The sequence below is a fragment of the Vanellus vanellus genome (assembly GCF_965231255.1).
Source record: "Vanellus vanellus genome assembly, chromosome: 2".
Lineage (NCBI taxonomy): Eukaryota > Metazoa > Chordata > Aves > Charadriiformes > Charadriidae > Vanellus > Vanellus vanellus.
Window position 1 is genome coordinate 162,882,013 of NC_138906.1, and position 18,904 is coordinate 162,900,916.

General features: G+C 40.0%; 1 protein-coding gene across 1 annotated transcript in view; it reads left to right on the forward strand.

Moving 5' to 3' along the window:
• The first annotated feature begins 259 nt into the window (after positions 1–259).
• KHDRBS3 (KH RNA binding domain containing, signal transduction associated 3) overlaps positions 260–18,904 on the forward strand; it is a 97,120-nt gene continuing 78,475 nt past the window's right edge. Inside the window, exon 1 of the mRNA XM_082479299.1 lies at positions 260–660. Within this exon, the coding sequence (XP_082335425.1) occupies positions 573–660 (88 nt within the window). The 5' untranslated portion in view covers positions 260–572. The remainder of the gene's footprint in view (positions 661–18,904) is intronic.

Here is an 18,904-nt window from a genome sequence, read left to right on the forward strand (position 1 = left end):
ACTGTGCATGGGGCTCTGCTATCCCCGCCTATTGGGAGGAGCCGGGGGCGGGGCAGTGATCCAGGGCGGGGCTTGGTGGGCGGTTAGGGGGCGTGGCCTCGGCAGGCATATTTAAACCTGGAGCGGAGGGGTTCGTCTCTTCAGTCGGCGCAGCGCCGCTGGAGGTGTGGGCTCGTGCTCTGCGCCAGCCGCCTCACGGGCTCCCTTGGCGTCTACGCGCGTGTGTACGGGGCGGCCTGTCCCGCCTGGGTCAGCGGCTTCCGCGCCGCCTCTCTCCCTCCTCCTTCCCCGTGCGCCTCCGCAGAGGGATTTCTCCGCGCCCCTTCCCCTGTGTGTGTGGAGGGGGGGCGTCCCCCCCGGCCGGCGCCCCTTACCTCCCCGCTCCCGGCCGGAGGTTTGCGGCGCTTCCCTCTGGATGCGTCCCCGCAGCCCCGGGCGGGAGGCGGCCAGCGGGAAGCGCTGCCTCCGAGGATTTACCGCCGCCTGGGAGTCGGACCCGCGCCGCCGCCGCCGCCCCCTTCCCCGCGGGGGCACCCGGCGCCCCGGCTCCGCTGCCGCTCCAGGCCGCCGCCATGGACGAGAAGTACCTGCCCGAGCTGATGGCGGAGAAGGACTCGCTGGACCCGTCCTTCACCCACGCCCTGCGGCTGGTCAACCAAGGTGAGGGCTGGCGGAGCGCCGCCGCTTTATCGTCCCGCCGCGGGGGACGAGCCGGAGTTCGGGAGGGCGGCGGTGAGAGGGCGACTCTTCGCTGTGCACTGCTCTCTGGGGCTGTTTTTTTTTTTTTTTTGGGGGGGGGGGGCGAGATTTTTTTGGGCTGTGTGTGTTCGCGCTGCTGGTGTTTCCCGGCTCCTGCCCCCTTCCCCCGCTGCGGGGAGGAGTCGGGGGGGCTCTGCCCGGCTGCTCCGGGTTGTTCCCCCCCCCTGCGGGCCGCCGCCCCCTCTGAATTCCTCCTCTTCCCTCCGTGTTTCGAACGGGCACGGTCGCTCGCTGCTTGGGTTATAGGATATTCCAAGTGGAATTGTTGTGTAGAACGGGTTGGGGTCTCCTGCGCTCTGCCGGGGCTTTCAGGTTGGTTAAAACTCCCAAAGGCTTTCCTCTTTCACCCTGTCGGTGTGTTCCTGAACAATAAACAGATTATTGCTTACGTATGTGTGAGCCTCCTTAAAAAGGAGCCTATGACCTGTGTCCTTTCCTAGGAACTTTTGGCTCTGTAACTGCAATATTAAAGAACCAATGATACATTCCAGTGAATCTTTAAAAAAAAAACCGAAGCGTGTTTTCTTTTGCAATTATGTAACTCCAAATAAGTGATTCCTACCCCTTCTGCATCCAATGTGTCAGATATGCTTTAAAGTGCTAGCTCTTTGTTTCAATGTTACTATACTGAATAGAAAAGTAATACTGTATGGTTACAATATGATCTAGTGTAATTTTGGAAGCATTGTATAATTAGTAGGTGACTTTCAAGTGCAGCTCTGTAGACAAACACTTGACACAGTGTTTGAGATGGTCAAGTGAAATAAGTTATGAACTGATCTTCTAATATAACTTCATGACAGCCAAAATGATTTTTGGCTTCAACTGAAGTGCTTTCAGAACTGCACTAGTGTACTTTACTTCCTATAACAGGAATAGGTCTAAATCAACGTGGCTTCTTTTAAAGTGTTGTTGTAGTTCTTGATGTGTAATGAACTGCAAGTGCCCATCTCAAAATCATAATGAGAGTCATCTATTGTCTGAAATATTCTGGAGTTAGGAGTAGCTGTCAATGTTCAGCTGTGGAATGCATATGCCATGTGATTTGTAGCTGTGTGTTGTTAGATGGTTGTTATTTTGCATATTTTTCCTTTCTTTGTGAAAATACCACCACTGATAGTGGGAGAAGAACTATGTCAATAAACATTTGCGCTGTTTGCTGTAAGTAAAAACTTGATGAAATTTAGCTTGGTGGCTAAGATTTTAAGGCTGCAAATTAGTAAAGTTCTCCAGTTAGTGAAGGAATAATCTCTTTTTTTGTGTATGTAAACTGTTTCAGAAAGTTACAGAAGTATGTGATTTACTAGTTTACAGTGTTTATGGATGTAGGTATGACTGTATGGCTGTTATCATAGTCACAAAGTCAGTTTTGATAATTTTTTGACGTTCCCATTAAAATGAGAATTTTGAGGGCAGACAAAGTTCTGCTTCCTTTTATCATGTAAGACATGGTATCTGCATGCATACTTTCCAAAAATAAATTATATTGTCAGTGAAAAAATGAGTATAGATGGATGTGGATTCAATGTCTTTATTCCAGTATGTCTCTAGATTTTTTTTTTAACCTACTCTGAAAGTGAAGTCTTGCATTAAATCTGAAGTATTGCATGTATTAGAGATGGGCAAAAAAAGATTGAGCGTGACTCAGTTACACATTGAGTGTGACAGTGCCAACTGGTTAACTGTGTTTTAAAATGCAAATTTGCATAGTTTCTGTATGAAATAGATATTTTAAGCAGTTGTAGAGTCAACAAAGAACCAAATAAGGTGAAGTGACTGTCTGTTACAATTGGGAAATGTAAGAGGAGATGTTTTACAAACCCATCCTGTTGTGGTGCTAACTTTATCAGGGACTTTTTTCTCAATTGTAATAATTCTGTGCACTTAAATGAAGGCAAATATTAGTGGAAATGTATATGTAATAGTTCTGGCTTGTACTTTGTGTCAGATAGTTTAGTGAGCAGGCAAATGAAATGGCTTGTCTAATTTTAACTGGGTTTGTTTAGCTTTTCAATTTAGAATGAAACATGTTTCTCAGTTTGGCTTCTTCCAGGTGTGTGTAAGAATGTCTTAGCAAAGGTTTTAAGTGCTTAAAATAACCGGCTTAATTATGTAATAGCATTTTGATGTCATAATACAGATAGTAAATGTAATACGAATTACTTAAACTGAAATACTGTAGATCAGCCAACTTTCTTCAGAAATTCAAGATTTGGAAGAACTGTGTGGATGAATTAATAAATCTTGCCAAGATGCTGAAGGAATTGAAGTGTGTGTACTGAGCAGACAAAAGAGCCAAACTGCTAACAAATTTCTAACCATGTTGAAAATTGGTTTCTAGGGAAAAGTCCTATGTCTAGACTTGCAAAATCTGTTAATTATAGTTCTCAAATGGAAGTGGACACATTTGCATATTATGCTTATAATTACAAATTATAATTTGGGTACACACAAATTGCTTAATTTTAAATGATACAGAAAAAAAGTGGAGCTTGACATGCTTTTAGAGTTCCAGGATAACCTTTCAGTTGAAAAATAACAATGCAGAGATAACTAGCATGCTGCAAGAATACTTTCCTGGGCAGTATTATTAATCTGTATTTCAGAATTAAGAGATGCTCGCATCTCTTGTCCTGACGAAACCTTGTTTTAAGCATTTTGAAAGCACTGCAATCAAATATCAGTATCCTTCGTTGTTCCTGAGTAGTATGTGGAAGTGCTGATTTTTCTTGTTTAAAAACTCTGTGCAATTCTTTGACTTGTTTCTTTAGGACAAATATATAAGACCTATTGCTTAAATTTTTCTTTAAATGGTCATTAAAACATTCAGCTGCTGCTTAAATTTTAGAACAGAAGACTAGACTATATCCTTTGCTCTAAGATGATTTACTTGTATACTTGAACATTAAGCCTTCCTAAAAAAGGGTATTTTTATCTGTAAACCTTTAAACATATTGTAGGTTAGAAGTAGATTTATTTGCATAAGGTGACCACACTAATAGGATTAATTTGCAGCTGGTACAGACAATGGAAACTGGAACATTATGTCCAATTATTATCTTATAAGTTCTGTAATTGAAGAACCTTGGGAAGGATGAAGTTCTGTGAAGAAGCAGGACTCTAGTACATGTATTTTTCCTGTTTACAGCTCTCAGGTGCTCACCTTCATGCAAAATCTGAAAAATACTGCAAAAGTGGTGCTTGTTCTGCAGTTAGGCTAGTTCTTTGTTTATCATTGCAAAGCACTGAGCAGCTTTGTTTTTAACCTTTTTTTGAGACCTTTATTTTGAAGGCTGATTTTGTTTGCATTTGGGGTTGTATGTAAATGTGCAAGTGTAATGTTGATTGTCATAACTTAGTTCATGAGTGATGCTGTAAAAAACCTGAAAGATCTGCAAGAGTTACTTTATCTTCTTTTGTATTTATGCATAGCATTGGTTTATGACAAGTATTTTGTGAATGTTGGGTAAAGTATGTGAAATAGCAGATGGAAGAGGCTAACTGTAAATAAAACATGTTGATACTAGACATGTTTTGTAACAGGGGAGACATTAAAAGAGATGCTGGGTAGGTGTTTGGTTTGTGTAATGTTAAATGTGTAGGTGGAGAGGACCCTGTAATCAAATTTAGGGCAGCTAAAATCCTCAAGAGTCCTGGTGCTGTTGCTGAAAGACAGCTTTTACTTTTCTGTAGCCTATACCCATGGAATTCTTCCTTACGAGCTCATTTTACTGCTTTGAGATCTGAGGTAATGTCTTAAATTGGTGAGGCTACCTTTAAATTATTGCTGACAAGATGATGTACAGGCATGAGGAGCCTTCCCATCAGTAGATGGCTGTATGCGCTAGCTGTATAGCGAATGGCTTTGCGGAGCTGTGGGACTGGCAGTGATGAGAGGCTTGCTGGTTCTTCTGGCAAACTCTGAGTGGGAGTTCAATAATCAAATAGCCCAGTACCTCCCTAGATATCGAGGAGAATGGAGTGCGAGGAAAACTGTGCTGACTTTATGCATTGCAGAAGATAACTGTCTACTTTTTTTTTTTTTTTTTTTAGCAGGTAAGGGGTAGCTTTGTAAAAATGTTTGAAGGAACTTACAAGTTAAGGTTCCGTTGATTTTTGAATAAATATGCCTTTATGTATGGGCTTCTGGGTGCTTAGCAAGGATTTTCTTTAATTTTTCCCAATTCTAAAAGATATAGTTGATTACATGTAGCAAAGTGATGTACATATATTGTGAAATCAGTTTGCTACTGTATCATCCACTTTCCTCTGAGGACGGGTGTTTCATGGCACAGAACAGACACGTGGTGCTGCTCCTTCCCAGTCCTAATGGTGTTATGTGTACTCTGTTGCTGAAAAACCTCAAACTCTCCTTTCTTTCTCATTGTAGTCTCAATCATATGAGTGACAGTTCTTTAAAGTGTCCTGTTCTTGGAGGCTGGCAAAATGCTTTATGAAGGTCATAGGCATTTTGTAAAGCAAATATAACTGAAGAAAGCTGATTGGGTTTTAAGATTATTTGGAGTGTCCTAGCGATTTGAACAGAATAGTAAATTTTGTAATGTGCCTTTCAAAGATTTTTTTTTTTTTTGACAGTGGCTCGCTTTAAGTTGTTTTACTTTAGAGGTTAACTAGACAAAACCTCTTCCATTGTCTTCTAGTAATCAGACTTCAAAACAACAGTCTATGAAAATGTGTGGGAATTAGTTGGCAGGCTCAGTGTAATGAGAAATGTAGTGTCAGTAATGGGAATTGATATGGTGTGAAGGTAGCACCATAAAACCAGGGAAGGCTGACTTTGGTTCTATTCCTATTTTTGTAAAACAGCATGAAAAGTAATAAGACTTGGAGTGAAGAAGGGGTATTTCAGAGACTGTTCCTTGTGTCTCCAGCCTTCTGTAGAAGTTCAGTAACACTTCAGAACTGTTTTTGTAATGGTTGACTCTGCTTTATTGCGGTGGAACTGTATTGGCAAAGTCATAGGACTTATTAGCAACTAGATTCCAGTCTTGGCCTCTTAAAAGGCTGGGGAAGTGATTAATTGGGTATTCCAGTCATGTTAACAGGGTTGCTGTGAAATGCAGCTGAAGATAATCATCCATACTTCACCCTCAGCTCATCTGCTCTGAAGCATGACTCCAGCCTGCAGCCACTCACCAATGATCACATTTAGTCTGAAGCTGACTTCTAATTCACTTGCACACTTACTTTGGCAGTCAATGAGAGAGATCGAATTTAAAGGTTTCAAATTTAGACTGACATGGTTTGTCACTTTCAATCCTTTTCGACAGCAGCCATGCAAATTAAAACTGTAACCTTCTAAGTATTTATTTACTGGAGAAATCAGAAGGTCACAGCACTGAATGGCTGCTCTTCTGGCCTGTGGTTTGTTTGACTTAACTTGCATGTACTTAAAATCTGTGTGACCTTTCTGCCCTCCGAGTTACCCCCCTGACTTCAAATATAATTAAGAAACAAAAGAATTTAGGATGCGCTTTGATTTGAAAGAATTGGATCTCAAAGTTCAGAGCTGAGTAGCCTCTGAAGTATTTAGTGTGGTACTGAGTGACTTTTTAATTAGTATTTAGCAGTTGCAGTAAAAAGCATGTTTAAACAGATTAACTGGTAAGTGACACACCTAATATTTTATGGTGAATTAACGGACTGAGCTGAGCTCTGCAGGAACCTGCAGGCTTACTGTTTACATTATTAATACTGTTTTTCAAATGGAAAACAGTAAAGGACAGAATATTTATACTGGGTGAGTGGAGTATCTTGATAAAGTGGGGTTACCTACCCCTGAGAGCTGGGAAGGCAAATATCACCTGTGCGATGGGAGCTGTGTAGTAGGGATGGTAGTACCGGGAATGACTTAAAAGCCATATATTGCTAGCTAAGTGTGAGCTCCAAGTGCATCACTAGCTAGAAAATGGATATCTTTATGGCTTTAAGCTAAGGCTGTACGGATATGATGAGGGAATTTCACTTTTTTGTAACCTTCTAGGTACTGAAGTCCATGTGTCTTAATTCTCAAGAACATGGAAAAAATGCAATGCTTGTCAAGCTTGGGAAGGCCTGTATGCCTCTTGTTAGTCTGATTGGCTTGTGAAAATGATCATTAAATGTATGGCTTGAGTGCCTTACTACCTTCACAGAGGTAAATAAAGGTGCTAAGAGGTCCTTTAAACTGGTGATGAAGTGTCTGCCTAAAAAAGTGCAAATGAAAAAATAAAGCATAGTGCTTTAGCCAACGGATGATTAACTCCTAAATGTAGGAACTGGTAGATTTTGCATCTCTTGACATCTTGGATTCAAAATGAGATGCATTTCTGGACACTTAATTTGCACTAAATTGTAAGGCTCTTTACTGACTGTCATTGACTTGGGATATACAGTCGATGTAGGCTGGCTATTTATGACAAGGAGCAAGTTAAAGAGTAGCAACTGGAGAGGTGGGATGAAGAAACATTTTTGTTAAGCTGAGAAAGCTGTATTTTTGAGCGTCTCAACAGCTGAGCAGTGCCTGTGTTATTCTTTGCATTTATCCTACCTTAAAATATTCCTTTGCCTGAGCTCAACTCTGTTGTATTTATCACTTATGGTTGTTTTGTGGTCATTTTTATTGTTTTACCTTATTGTCAAGGTAAAATTAATAAGAAACTGGAAAGTTAAATGGATTTCCTTCCTTCCCATTCTCAGTTTCCAGTTACTGTTTTGCTGGCTGCCTTCCATTTCTTATTTTGATGTGTTTATCAGGCTTTTTGGCTTCAGCTAGCAGCTCAATAGGCCCAAAGTTGCAAGGCAGCAAACAAATGTCAGTTTAATTCTTGCAGTTGGTAAATCTTTCACTTTTTTTGGCCTATATAGGTGTTCTTTTATAGGTCTTTTCTAGGAAGCATTTCTTGACAAAATAATTGGAAACATCAAAGATTAGAAATAATTTCAGTAAACCTATTGTTCTTGCACTTAATCCAAAAAAATTTGTTATAACAACTGCTGCTGTGCTGATCTTGGTATAATGTAGTGACAGTGAAAATCTGAAGTTGCAAATCCTTTGGGGATTTACCGATTTTCTTCAACTTTGTACAATCCAAATGGATTAATAAAAGGAGTAGTCAGTAGAGGAAGATGCCTCTTTGGGCAAGACAAAGAATCTAGGAAGAAGCCAAAATTGCTTCTGTTGCTCTGACGCTGCTGCATTTACTGAATGCTTGGAGAATAAATGCAGTTTCTTACTGCCTCTGATCATTCAGTAATGGTACTCTGGAAAGCAGATGTGTTTAAAAGCAAAAAGTTTTAGGTATTTTCAGCCAGTTGTTCCTGCTGCTGTGCAATAATGATGTTTTTAAAAGATGTAGAAATGGAAAGACTGCTTCTAATGCAGTCATTCTTGCTTTCATGTGTCTCCTCCAGTTACTGTGATAAAGGACAAATGTTTTTGTTACTGGATCATTTTGATCTCTGGCCTAATTAGAGGCAGTCAACTAGAGGTGGCAGTGAAGCACCAATCCTGATGCATCTCTGGTCAGCAGCCCAGTTTCTGCTCCCTGAGCTCCTTAACCCTCAGATACTGAGGATCTGGTCTTTTTGGTTGTCTTGTGCTACCAAGCAGAAATGATGTGCCCTGTTGTATGCAGACTTGAGTGATACAGCTCTATGGGGTAAACCAGTGAAGCAAAAAAACCAAACAAAACCTCAGCCTTTTCTGTTCTGCCCACCTCTAAACTAATGTTAAATGATAAATTTTGCCTTTGCAAAAGCAAAAAGTACTAAGCTCCATAATGTCAGTTTGGTTCTTTAATGTTTTTTTTTTAGTTTAACTATACCCTATACCCCTTCCTGAGTTTGAAGGAAAGCAGATTTTTCTCTTCTAGACTAACCTTCACACTGTTTGAGTACAGTGTTCTTGGTACAGTTGTGGAAGTTCAGAAGCCTAGAGTGGTTTTTCACTTTGCTAATTATCTGTTTCGTGACTACTTCCAGCCAGCTTTTTTTAGGATGAAGTCCTAATTTCGAGGAAGAAGGTAGTGTCATAGCAACTTTTCTGTCTTCCTTACAGGGCTTCCCCAAAACTTTGGTGGCAGGTGGATTTGTACAAAGTGAAACAATTTCTTACTAATGACTTGATTCAGTTTCTCCATTTAAATCCTGATGTGTGGAGGATCTAATCTGCTTTACTTTCTGCTTCACAGAAGACAAGTTGCAGTGATTTCTTTAGGTCTAACACTTGCTGCTTTTCTAGAGGTATGCTGATGATACCCTAGGCTGACTAGTTTGCAAGGTGAGATGTGGCACCTTAGTACTAGATCTTGGGACTGGAAAGGGCTACTGTGGTCCTATTTGTCTTGTGTAATACAAATTGGTTTTAAAGATTCTTTTCACTTATATACCCTTGACCTTTTTATTACACCATGCATCCATGGTCTGGGAAAATGATTAGGTTTTTATTGGCCTGCTGTATAAAAGCATACAACAAGATTTATGTTTTTAAAGCTTGCTGTATCTGTTCTTCAGACACTTTTTCTGCAGATACTTGAAGTCTTCACAGAAGCCTGTTAGTACCATGTGAAACAAATGTTGGGAATGACATAAGTATAGTCATATAAAATGCTTGTGAGAAAATGAATGACCTTTTAAGATTTATTCCAGCCTTCTTGCTGTGAATTTGAGGATCTTGGGTGCTTGTGGAGTATTAATATGAATGCACTTTGGGAAGACCAGAAGCGTTTCACAATGTGTTTTCCTGTAGGAGACTTTAGAGGTTGTCTCAAATACAGTGATGCTGAAATTTTGAAGGTAGAACTTAGCATCCAAAAACCTTCCAGAGTTGGGAAACTCTGCTGCATTAGCAGTGGGTCACTAAGCATTAGGGAAATCATCATGTGGTGTTTCATTCTGGGTGGAGCTTATTCTGGAGGGCTTTGTAGACCTTTTTTGGCATGATTTACCCCATGATGCAGCAGGGGGTGCAGGCGGTGCGGCAGGCGCAGTGCTGGTGCCTGTGTCAGTCCCTCCGGGGCTACCTGGGGAAGAGGGGGCTCAGCCCTGCCGGGGACAGCTGCACATGAGTGCTGGGTCTTGTTGGTCTTCGCTTGTCACAATAGCTCTTGCAGCCAGATGTGTTCTGTCTGCTTAAAGCGCAGGTCCCTGCTGAAAGCCGATATTTGGTTAACTGAGACTTCAGTGAGTAGAGAATCCTTTTGTCAGTATTACTCGTCGCATAGCTTCACTATGTGACTATAAAAGCTGATGCTCAAGGTGTAAAGGCTTTAATTGGTAACTGGCCTGTTTGAAATTAGCATTGGTTGCATCTATGCTGTCTCATAGGTGTTTGTCTTTACTTCTCATACCTCAAACACAAGATTAGGCTCAAATGTAGACAGAATGCTGTGGCTGTAATAGAACTACCTTATCTTTGGACACCGGGTTTCCAAATATATGAGATGTGGATGGGAGCTGAAATAGCTTTGGCCTGTGCTGTTCTCCTGATGTATGCTTTAGCTAGTAAGACTGCTGTCAGTCAATCAGAATTTGATAAGTGTTGAATGAAGTTTTAAAAGAAATACTTTGTCAGACTTTTAAACTCTAAGCTTTTAAAATCGTAAATGGTTTAGGTTGGAAGGGACCTTGAAGATCATGTGGTTCCAACCCCTCTGCCATGGGCAGGGATACCTTCCACTAGACCAGGTTGCTCAAAGCCCCATCCAGCCTCGTCTTGAACACATCCAGGGATGGGGCATCCACTTCTATGGATAACCTGTTTCAGTGTCTCACCACCCTGATATTAAAGGCTTTCTTGCTAATATCATATTATCTGCTGATTAAATGGAGAGTGCAGGGAAACCACTGTCATGTTAGTTATAAGTTGTTTCTTCATAGATGCACTTACAGAATATACAAATCTCCTGAAATAATAGTCCTTGTTTGGAACACTAAGTAATAGTTCATATAGTTCAATGTAAGGTTAATTGAAATTGCGGATGTGTGTTTCATTATCACATAAGTGGCAAGTAGCTGGCTGTGAGATCAACTGTATGAAGAGCTCTAGACAAATTATCCTTTTTAAATTAATGCCCCTGATAGACGAAAAGGAATGTGATTTGCTTTCTTAACTAGTGGATCATAGTTTCTTTAGACTTCAGTGGTAGGGTGAGTTATGCTAACATAATGTATTTTCTGCCTCTGCGTAGCTTGTAGGTCTTTCAAGGCACTGATCCCTTATTTTTGTCAATGGGCTCAAAGCAATGACCAGAACTTTCAATGGCTGGTTATCTAGGCTGGAACCCTACCTGTTGTGATGGCTTCCATGAAGGTGATGCTGAGAAGTTAGCTGCTCTAGGCACTGTCTAAAGTACTGACTTACTGGATAAGCTCCTGCTTGGTCTTCTGGGGAAAACAGTGAAATGGGTAGAAAACATTGAATCAGAACTACTTTTCTTTCCCACTTGGATGAAGAAGGATATAAAACTAGGTTTCATTCTGTACAGTCCTTTCAGAATCCTTTACTTGATATTATAGTATGGGAGTAATACCTGGCTAGAGCTCAAACCAGTAGTTTGTAGTGAGTAAATTTTTCAGGGTAACTGTCTATTATTCATAAGTCTGCAAGTGGTGCTAATCACGTAGGTATGTCCTGTCAGCATTTGCATGAGGTATTTTTGGGTACCTCATTTGGAAGGTTTTGGTGCTGTTATCAAAGGAGAGATTTGAAGCTTTTTTGCAGTGTCATCTGAAAAGGATAATGCAGAGAATACAGAAAGCAAACATAGTCTCTTTATTCAGATTCAGCACCTTCAAATGTGGCTGTGCATACTTGTCGGTAATAGATGTCAAGCTGTGTTGTAATAAAACAAATGTTAGAGCATTATTTTCCCTTCATTTTATTGATGACTAATTAGCTATTTGAGCTGTATCAATTATAGTCAATCAGCTTTTGGTAATAACCCATTTTCCCTCTTCACCTTGCAGGATTTCATCCTCCAGACAGCTATCCTGAGATGGGAGAAATTTTTACATGTAACTAATTGAACTCCTAACAGAGTAGTGAATGCAATTTCAAGCTAGGCTACGAAATGTAGAAATAAGAGCAGATGGCCCCTTCAGAAAAATAGATTAAAGAGAATGGATGCTCCTGGCCAGCTATGTAGTTAATCCCTTGCTTCTTGTCAAGAGGTACTGCCAATGATAGTTATTATGCAAGGGTAAAATAAAAGCTGTATGAATTTAATAACAAAAAGCTTTTCCTCATTCCCAGCTCTTTCTGGTAATTTAGTGTTATCTTCATATTTTTAAGATACAGCTACTGTAAATTAGAATAGTAACCTGCTAAATTGGTTGTGTTGCTTCAGAAAGGGATACTACAAAAAAAAGAGCAATCCTGGTAATGTACTTCCATTTATATTCAGCAAAGATTTATTCTACCATTTCTGGTATTCTATTGCTCTGTGAGACGCTGATGATTGAGTCTTTAAATGCTCATGTCAAATTTGGTAGAGGTATCTGTGCCTATATTTCCCCTGATGGTTTGAGAAAGAGTTTAACTTTTCTGTTGTGAAATGTTCTTTCCAGATTTATTATTAGTGGTCAGTCAGATCTTTTTTAGTCCAATTAAGCACCTTTTTCCTGGGTTTATGTGAACTAGCACATTCCAGCATTTCAGGTAGTTATTCTGTTTGTAACTAGGTAAGTCATTCCTGCACTTGCTCTAAAATCAATGAATTAAGGAGTAGTGAGACTTGAAACAATGTAAATGTGAACCGTTCTTCATGAAAACTTAATGGGACTACAAGAACCCATTATGGTTGCTGGTTTGGTCTTTTGTTCTTCCTAAATTCACTTTGTTTTGCTTCTCTCTAGTAGCAAGTAGTGATAGAACAATCTACCATATTAAGTGGTTATTGCTTTGTCTCGACTGTCCTTCCTCCTTTGGGCACCCAGACCCAAACATTGCAGGCAGCTACATTTTTTTTTTTTTTTAAATGCATCCCCTTTGTCCTTGGTCACATCTAGAAGGTAACTTGATGCTTTACTTTTGGAGACTGGAGAGTCAAAATTTCCTTTCCCATATAAAAGCAATTCAAACAACACTGAACCAAGAAGTAACGGCACCTCAGGTTCTTGATGTGCACACTTCTTGTTTCTTGGCGGACAGAAGTGGTGAAGGAGCAGAAACTTGAATATATGGGGTGTATGGGATTATGAAGGCAGGTGAGGGGCAGGCAGGGCAGGTGTCTGTGGCTAGTAGCATTTTCCCAGCAGTGACCAGTTCAGTTTTGGTTTCTCAGCTTGAATGTAGGTGTACTCCCCTGGCTGTGAATTGTTCCATGGCTCTTGAAGATGTCAATGGCCTTGTGCATGTGACACTTTCTAGTAGTTAAGTCTGTGTAAAATCTGTAGAAGTGTACTGAAATCTGCTATTTAATAAATATAGGAATTACTCCCAGAAGAAAATTCATAATGCAGTCATCACTAGGAAAAGTTGTAGTGTTCAGTGAAACCTGGAGCTTTGAAATTAGCGGGATTAAGACTAAAACAGTAACACTTCTAAAATTAATAACTATGAGATAATGTGGTCTGAAACTGCACTTTCTGACAGGGCAGTAGATGTACAAGCTGTCTTTGTATGTTTTTCCCACCAAGTTATGTTACTGCAACCAAGGACTGTAATGGATGACAAACAATAAAAGTACTGCCTACAATAACTGTATTGAAAGTAGTGGTTTACCTCTTCTGTCTGCTGGCAGTGGGAGTAATGGCCTTCCGAAAGATTAGAGATGTGTTAAAGTAATCCAGAGTGGTGTGCTGGAGTTAGTCCCCTTTCTTCTACACACACCAACTAAGGTCCATAGGTTTTGTTTCAAACATCTGTGGACCAGAAAGCACAAGTGCTGTAGGATCTTTGGGTTGTTACCTCTTTAAGTATTCTGAATGCATTTTTCAAATTCTTGAGCTGAATTTTTGTGGATCAAAATACAACCTGTCTACAATGTTATGTCTCTCCATTCACCTGTAGTTTCATGTTCTTTCTGTACAAGTTTACCTTTTCACCTATCCTACTTGCACATCAATAGTTTGTACTTTAGTAAACAAAGTTGGAGGTGTGAAGTCTCAGGAATCTCAGAGCAATTTACATCAAAGGACTGGGAAACATGTTAAAATCAACAAGCTGAGAAAACTATGAACAGTAGGTTGAATAAACGGATGTGTGAAGGTTATTCCAGTGTAAACTGTGTTCAACAGTTTAATGCTTTATAGGCTCCAGAGCAGTGGTAGTGTTCACTTGACCAGTGTAGTGTCATGGAATGTATAGATGTCTTTCTCAATTTCTGTAGTAAAAGTGAGATTATGCTTGTTGGTAATGGTTATGTTGGATCCAGTGGGTATGAGTTTTTCTAAGCCCTCACAGTGTCTGGTGCGAACTCTGAGTTTCACTGAATTGAGTGTAAGACTTTAGGCACATTACAGGTGCTTGTGATAGCCTCATCTCTGTTCTGTGTGAAATATGAGCAATGACAAGTTTTTAGTGGACAGAAAAATGTATTTGAGACCGCATGGTGTTCTAGGAAGCAGTGAGAAGATACGTGTAACTTTGGAAGAATGTGTATACTTTCAGCCATGCAGAGTAGAGTAATGGTGGGGTGATAGGGAGGGGAAGCAATGTACTGCTGTACACTGGACCTGTCTGAATCCCTCTGGACTGTATGAGCATATATAATCCTATGATGCAATGTGAAATTCTAGCATACTTTCAGGTAACAAATCACGGCTTTCTGGGCTACAGTATTTCATGAGAAATAAGTTTTGGGACAGAATTCACTAGAAGTAGTATTCTTTAAAAGCACCGAAGATGGAAAAAGTCTTTCCTTTAAAAATCCTTTTAACTCTTCTGAAAAACAGTAGAAATCAAACAAGTAGCTTGCTAAAACTTGCACTGGTGCTGACTAGAGAGGAAGGATCACCACCTTCAGAGCGCTGGCTGTGCTGTTCTCGCGCAGCCCAGGGTGAAGGTGGCCTTTGCAATTGTATATTCCTGGCGAGTGTTCAGCCTGTTTGGACTCCCAGGTCCCTCTCTGCAAAGCTGCTTTCTAGCTGTTTGGCTGCCAGTCTGTTCTGGTGCAGGGGGTTATTTCTCCACAGGTACAGGACTGTTTCCCTTGGAATTAAATGAGGTTCCTCTCTCCCCATTTCTCCAGCTTGTCAAGGTACTTCTGAGTGCCATCGCAACCCTCTGGTGTTTGGACCACTTCTCCCAGTTTTCTATTATCTGTAAACTTGCTGAAGCTGTACTCTATCCCATTGTGCAGGTCATTGATGATAAACAGTATTGACCCTTGGAGCACACCACTAGTGTCTGGCCCTGAGCTGGACTGGTTGTGTTGCCACTAATCACAACCCTCTGGGCCAGGCAGGTCCATTTTCAGTCCACCTTGCTGTCCATTTCTCTAGCCTGTATCTCCTCAGTTTACGTGAGGATGGTGTGGGAGACAGTATCAAAAGCCTTACTCCAGGTGAGATGGACAACACCAGCTGCTTCTGTCTCATCTCTGGTGGTGAGGTGGTTGATGCAGAGGTACTCATGTTGTTGAAGGCTCTGTGGTGTGACTTCCCTGTCATAAGTCCGTGCAGGCTATTCATAATCATCTTGTCCTTCATATGCTTGGAAACGGTTTTCCAGGGCTGTTTACTGCATCACCTTCCAAGGGATGAAGGTGTGTTATGTTGTTCCCCAGATCCTCATCCTTCCTCTTGAAGGCAGGACTGATACTTGCTTTGCTTCAGTCATCAAGAACACTCCCTGATGATGGTGACCTTTCAAAAAGATTGGCCTGTTAATGACATCAGCCGGTTCCCTCTGCACTTGTGACCGTTTCCTGAAATACTTGGTTTAGTGATTATTTCAAGTAAATTGTGATTTATAGGTGTGAATTGTGTTTTATTAGGATTAATCACTAGGATGTGACACCTTACTGAATTAAGGGTTGCCAGAGTGTGCGGCTGTACCTTGGATGCCTGTCAGTTGGGATGGAGGCCACTGGCAAAGCTGAAAGTTGCTGAAAATGATTTTTAGGGAAGTAGGGGAAGATAACACTACTTTATAAATCTTGTATAACACTAGGTAAACCATAGTACGCTTATTTGTATAACTATCAATTATACAAAATATGGGTATGGAAGATACCCTACTAAGATGTTTTGGTAGTGTAGGTATCTTTCATAAATAAATGTGGTTTGTTTGAATCTGTTGGCAGATTTTGACTGCACTGTTTTTGCCAGTGCCCTAAAAAGCTTTAAATTTGGTCTTTAATAGTGCTCAAGTCTGCTTTAGAGTTCAGTAACTGGATGTGCTATGGGTGGTGGTTAAATTTGGCAATAGTTTAAAATGTGATATATGCATGTTAAGAGCTGCAGGTCACATCCATTTTTCAAATGAGATCTGAATTATGCTTTTCCTTGTGAAAGTTGTCAAAGGGATCACAAAGTTTATTGAATAGTGCTATGTACATAATGAGGAAGAAAGGATATAGACCCTTCTTGGTGACTCACCAAGATTACAAGCTAAATCTTGTATAAGGGCTACCTGATCGCATTCATACATATACATGAGAAACGGATCAGCTTTTTGTAAGGGCTCTTGATACAAAATCTTAGCTTCATTTTGTCTAAGCCCTATGCCCCAAGTAGTATAGATGGTCTTTATGTTGGATCTCCTTCTGAAATAAAAAGTCATGGATTTACATTTGAAATCTGCATCTGAAGTAGCTTTATATCCATACTGCCACTTGTCATGTTTGCACATGCTGCTTTTTAAGGGGACTACTTTAATACTAACTCCTCCATTTGTTCCTACCATGCCATGTAAATAGTTTAGAGCACTTCCAGAGCTTTGCCTTTGGGGCTTGGGGACTACTTTTGCTGCCATATGGAAGCACGAAAAGGTATTTGCAGAAAGAGAATAGTATTATCTATAGGCTATTGCTCAGTAGATACAGTGGGTAAACACAAGACAACATGGGTCCTTTTTTAGACACTTTCTCCTTATAGGAAGAATCGTAGGATGCCTGAGGCTTTGAGACACCTCTGAAGGTCCAGTCTCCTGCACGAAGCAGGAGAGAAGCCAAAGCTTTTGCCAATGTTTAGGCAGTGAGGTTAGGTGTTCCTGGGGCGGGGAGGAACAGGGAAATCAAGTGTTTTCACCCTGATAGGATGCAGCATCCAAGTTTTTGAAGTACTTGACTGTAGGACATTAGTTGTTCACATATGTGTAAGTTGCCTTTGGAATTTTTTTATTTTGAAGTTATGGAGCAAATGAGTTAGTATTTTTGCAGTTAGTAGACTCCTGACTGTGCTAATGTACAAATGTTTATGTTTACAGAAAGTTGTCAACAGTAGGTAAATCATATTTGAAATTTTAGCACTTTGTTATAGTTCAGAAGCTCTCTTCACAATGAGATAAACAGTAATTTTCAGTGGAGTAGGGTGGGTATATGGGACTGAAGCTTATGTTTCCAACTTGTTTTTTTTCTGAGCAAGACTTAACATCTGTTCATATCTCAAATGTTACTTTTGACAGTTTCTACTGTGGTACTTTCTATTTTATTGCTAATATTAATCAGTCTGAACAGATTTTAGTGTAGTCATTTTTGATGTGAAGGTAATATGTGTTCAATTAGTTTTGAATTGCCTAAAGCATATTCAAAATATTTGTCATATTGGTGACTGAAGTGTATTTTCAGATCAGTGCAGACAGTAGTACTTAAACCAATCTATTTAAATTGCATTCACAGGCATTGTAAGTTCCATTTTACAGTTTAAGTCCTTCAGCAGGGTTATTATTAATTTGAGTATGCTGAATGCTGTAGACATCATTCTAGCATGAACCACTCATTTTATTGTAAATTCAAATTAGATTCGTTGTCAGTTGCTTCTACAAAATTAAGGTGGCTTATAAAAGACAGTTATTGTGAATTCAACTGTTGTAGTAATGTGCATTTGTTGAAACAAGTTTTTCTTATGCACAGGTCATACTCTTTAATATATTACTTTTTATGCCAGTTCAGAATTAAGATCTACTGTGGAAGCTAAATTTGTGATTTTTAAAAAGGCTCTTTTTTTTTTTTTAAAGTGTCAAAATGATGGCTGAGGAGGATACACAGGGTTTTCTGAAGTCTGTAGAGGAATGGGTGCAGTAACAGAGCAGCTCCATTCACAATTGAAAATTTTAGTGTATTTTTGATTTGTCTTAGAACCATTCAGGATCCATCTAGACATAGCCATTCCACATACATAACTCCCTTATTTTAATTTTTTGAGGCTATTTTTGTTTTATTTGCTTGATTACTTTTGTTCTCTAATTTGCCTTTTTCATGAAGATGCACTAATCGGTATTTGCTTTGGAAAAAATCTTATGGGTGGAAAAGGGGATGTTTGTCCAAGCATTTACTTATATCAAAAAATGTTTAGTTGCTGCTGTCTTAATTGTGGTGTTTTTTTTTTTTTTCTGGGTGATTGGGATGCTACATAAAATTCAAACTGAGGAATCTGCATCTCTTGTGAATATGTACACACAAACTGCTTTAAAGCTAACTAAGCTATGACACATCTTTTAAGATACTCAAAAGCAGGAGTCTAGGTTTATCTCCTGTTCAGTGTAAAAAAAAAAAAAAAAAAAAAAAAAAAATTGGAGGGGTTGTGCAGCTTCATTCTGAATAAGAGGACTGGGAGAGTGAGTAGTAGGTCTCTTAGAGGCTGCCTTCAGGAAATTTGAGAGGTGCTGTTTCAGATAACCTCTAATTGCCCTATGAGTGGGGGAGGAAATAAAGGAGGCCAGTGTAAGATGTATAATCTGAAGCACAGTTGACACCATCTTGTTATGACAATGAGATTAAGCTGTCAGCATCATCAAAATTGGAACTCTTTTTGGGGTCATCCTATGATACTGCACTTCAGATTTAGCAGAACAAGTCATGGAAGGACTGAGCATTAAATCAGCATCCAGCATAGCAGATTTCCTGTGATTTGGCTTCACTGCAAAAGTTCTAACTGCTGGTATTTTCAGAATAGGTGTGCTTAAAATGCACCTTCTGAGATATAAGTATGGATTTTGCCACAATGAATATTTTCCAATGGGAAACAGTATAGAATGCGG